Source organism: Anoplopoma fimbria, chromosome 24, assembly GCF_027596085.1.
Source record: "Anoplopoma fimbria isolate UVic2021 breed Golden Eagle Sablefish chromosome 24, Afim_UVic_2022, whole genome shotgun sequence".
Classification (NCBI taxonomy): domain Eukaryota; kingdom Metazoa; phylum Chordata; class Actinopteri; order Perciformes; family Anoplopomatidae; genus Anoplopoma; species Anoplopoma fimbria.
Genome location: NC_072472.1, coordinates 19,313,474 through 19,317,735, shown reverse-complemented (window position 1 = coordinate 19,317,735; position 4,262 = coordinate 19,313,474). Strand labels below are relative to the sequence as shown.

Here is a 4,262-nt window from a genome sequence, read left to right as displayed (position 1 = left end):
CATGTAACTAGGCTTTAATATCGTTTAGACATAAGACAATGAAGGTATAGTATGAAGCTGAACTGAAAATATAACTGAAATCACCTTAGTTGTCTGGGACCACTAACTAATTCATTTGTGAATCAGTGCTGACTGTTATTCCTCTTTCTCTCTCTCAGGGTGGAGGTCACAGGATTCCAGCTCACTGGAACGAATTGAGGATTAACAACTCACCTTGAAAAGAAAGACAGTGCTTATGTTCACCATAATGGCACCTGTAGGTGTGGCTAAGCTGCGGGCCCGACTCTTTTTGCTGTTTCTTTGCTTGACACTACGTGCCGGAATGCTTCAGTTTGCTACAGCCACGATACAAGGGTACATTGGGGACAGGGACATGATATGCCCATCTGTATGCAGATGCGATGAGGACTTTATCTACTGTAATGATCGTGGCCTGAGCTCCATCCCTTCACTGCCTCCTTCGGCGTCTGTCCTCTACCTGCAGAACAACCAGATAAACAACCCAGGTTTGCCCACCTCCTTGGAGCGCCAGCTTGACGTCCGTGTTGTGTACCTGTATGATAATGAACTGGATGAATTTCCCGTGCACCTGCCACCATCCATCCGTGAACTGCATTTGCAGGATAACAACATACGCACTATTCCTCGTAGTGCGCTGGCTCGGATGCCCTTGCTAGAGAAGCTCCACTTGGACGACAATTCAATTTCCACTGTCAGCATTGAGGACCAGGCCTTTGCTGACAACCCACGGTTACGCCTACTTTTTCTTTCCCGCAACCACCTTTCCAGTATCCCCTCAGGACTTCCAGCCTCACTGGAAGAACTCCGTCTGGATGACAACCGAATATCCACTATCCCAACCCACGCCTTCCGAGGCCTTGCCTCACTTAGATGTCTTGTCCTGGATGGGAACCTTTTGGCAAACCAGCGTATTGCCGATGACACATTCTCCCGCCTTTCCAACTTGACCGAGTTGTCCCTAGTCCGTAACTCTCTCCAGACCCCACCTGTCAACCTGCCCAGCGCCCATCTGCAGCGCCTGTCTCTACAGGAAAATGCCCTGACTCATATGCCCCGTGGCTCCTTGGATGGCATGCACAGGCTGCTGAGGCTGGACTTGTCAGGAAACAACTTGACCACTCTGCCGAAGGGACTGTTCAAAGACCTGGACAGTCTGGGCCAGCTGCTGGTTCGAGGCAATCCTTGGCACTGTGGCTGCAACCTGCGTTGGCTGTATGACTGGCTGCATGCCCGTGGCAACTCCATCACTGTCCGAGGTCTCACCTGCCATGGGCCTGACAGGGTTCGAGACATGGCTTTGATAGAACTGGCCAGCGAGATGGAGGAGTGTGAGGTGGTGAGGACAGCAGGGACCAGAGACAGAGTGGGCGGCACTGGAGTCGATAGCTCTACGACTCACACCCCTCCACAAGGTTCTCTCTTCACCCTCCGCTCAAAGCGACCTGGCCTGGGGCTTCCTGACTCTGGCTTAGACTACACTCTTAGCAGCAGTGGTGTGGGGAAGAGCCTGGCCCTCAACGTGAAGCCTCTCTCTCACAACAGTGTCCGTGTTACCTGGAGCGTGGCCCAGCCCAGCTCCTCATTCAGGCTGAGCTGGCTCCGACTGGGCACTGGGAACGCCATGGGATCGATCACGGAGACTCTGGTCCGGGGCGACCGTCGAGAGTACCTGCTTACCTCCCTCCAACCTCGCTCCAGCTACATCATCTGTATGGTGCCACTCGCGGCCAGTTCAGAAAGCAAGGGGGCGATTTCTGGAGATCCTGACTCTGATGAAGCTCTCGTGTGTGCAAAAGCTGAAACGTCTGACCTCACCCCTCTGGAGGAGGAAGAGGATGAAGACTCAAAGCAGATAACAGTCCTGCCCCTGGCAGGGATTATTGGTGGGGCTACCGCCATTGTATCTTTGGCCCTCATTTTTGGCATCTTCTGTTGGTATGGACATAGGACTGGGCATTTGTGTTCTCGTGACACCTACACTCGCAGCAACTCCCGGAAAAACAAGACCTATGATGATTACATTGAGTCAGGCACCAAGAAGGACAATACCATCTTGGAGATCCGCAGTCCGGGGTTCCAGATGACGCCTATGGCGGCTTGCCAGCCAATGCAGCCTAAACCCCTACGAGAGGATTACATCATTCATACCATATACCCCTCCAATGGCACCGGCCTGTACAAAGGTGACAACCATGTTTCTAATGCAGGACATGGCACCAACCGCGGCTATAGAGAAGGAGGAATCCCAGATATAGACTACTGTTACACATGATGTACTGTACCAGATCCTATTCACAGTGTTATTGGTAAGCTGTATAGATGCACAATTTCCCTTCGCATGGACACTTCTGAAGCACCCCTCTGTGCCTTCTTTTTCTGGTCTCCCATTCCAAAATACCTGCTGTTCACTTCACTGGAAGTACTGTATGTGATTAACTGGAACTGCGTCCATGTGAGAACAGTTCACTGAAGGAAGCAGGAGCCAGTGCCCCAGGTGTAAATGCACAGCTGACTGTTTCTTCCCCATCTTAGTAATGGCCTGTGTATGTTTTCTTTCGTGCTCTTTCCGTGTGACATGTACGTGAAGAATGTATACACTGTGGAAAGGTCAAACTTAGCATAGGTGCTAAGTTGAGAGTTTCTTTCTCACACACAGAAGCCACAGTGGTCAATTCAAAATGGATTAAGACATAGTGAGATGACATTTTTGTTACTCTTTCCCTGCTCACAAATCATACACAGTATGTAGTCTTATCAAGTCATTGTTCCGAATGCCTCAACTATATTGATGTGCCCTACCAGCTATCCAAGGAAAGGGCTTTGTAAAGCTGTGAATTGTTCTATTTCAAACGACCCAATAACCACTTGTCTTAAAGTAGGCTTGTTATTACCTTATTCAGTAGTTGGCAGGTTAAAGATCTTATCATGGCTGGTTGGCCTTGGTTATACCTCTGGAGATCATTCACACAAGGTCAGTATTGTAGTGTTGCATCAGATGAGCAGATGCAGCACAAGCGTGTAGATAATTTACTTAGATACCGACTGGGCTGTGTTTGAAAAATGCTTTGCTATTTTTATCCGTGGTTTGTTTAGTAATCAAATCCTGCACAGCTCTTTTTATTTATTTATTTTGTTCCTTAAGTGATGGTTTGTGATTTTGTCTCTGCTAAAATTGCTTTTTTTAATTTTCGCCCTTACTGATGAAACCCAGCTTTGATGAAGGCAGGTGAATTGTTTTATCTAAACAACAAAATACGGGAAGTGAAGAAATTATCCTGAAGGCTGCCTCCAGGTTCATATTTTTTTGAATGCAGCAGAGTGGATACTTAAGTGAAGCTGGTTATAATATGTAGTCTTCCCGAAGACTAGCATGTCGGTCCACTCAGACAGGAAAGACCAACCTCTACCCCTTTTTTCCCATTTTGTGCCTGTGTGCTTAGCCCGTGACTTCCGTTGGTAAATTTTGGTTACAAAATGCTTCCTCCACATTCTTAAAGGCATTCACAGAGAATCCAGACTGGACAAATTACTTATGTGGAGCTTCCCGTGTGAGGCAGACTCTAGTGAGTGAACCTTGAAATGAGGGCGAGAACTGTGGGTAAGACTGAGGAGATTCAAACCGCAACACTGTTGACCTGCACTGTGGAGAAGTGGCCAAGCTGTGGGTGGGTGGATGGACTGTCGGGGGAGTTTGAAGGTGGGGTTACTCCTCAGTGAGATGAGTTCATTGATGTTTGTTTTAGCAATGCTAAAAGGCCTCCACTCATTCCACCTCTTTTATTACTGAGCAGCACTAAAAATGTAAATGTATTAGCACTTAGCAGAGGAACAGGGATAAATGTAACGACAGCCATGGTGAGACGGAGGCTAAAGAAACATCTCCAGGCACTGACAAAGATGGAGAATTGATGGCTCTGGCGCAGTGGAGTTCACCCATGCATAAATCTGTTTGTCATACTCAGCTTCTCCCCTTGGGTTTAATATTGTCCATCAGTTGTTTACCACTGTGTTGCTTCCAAAGGGGAAACCAATTGTGCTTCCTTGACTGTTCTGTCCGCCGGAGTTTTACACTGGTGTCAGACAATACGTCAGTGGAATGTATATTTTGACTCTAACCCGAGATCACTGGCTTAAACATTTTACTGGCCCGGCTAATTCTGTTTTGGGGAATGTTGATATAGTGTAATTGCTATTTTTCAGTGGGTTAATTCAGACAAAGACACGTACTTCCTCATCATTTG

General features: G+C 47.8%; 1 protein-coding gene across 1 annotated transcript; it reads left to right on the top strand.

Annotated features, from left to right (window-relative positions):
* Positions 1–235: 235 nt before the first annotated feature.
* On the top strand, positions 236–2,293 carry flrt1a (fibronectin leucine rich transmembrane protein 1a). Its single transcript, XM_054626501.1, has one exon. It carries the CDS (start codon positions 236–238, stop codon positions 2,291–2,293), a length of 2,058 nt encoding a protein of 685 aa, XP_054482476.1.
* Positions 2,294–4,262: the final 1,969 nt, after the last annotated feature.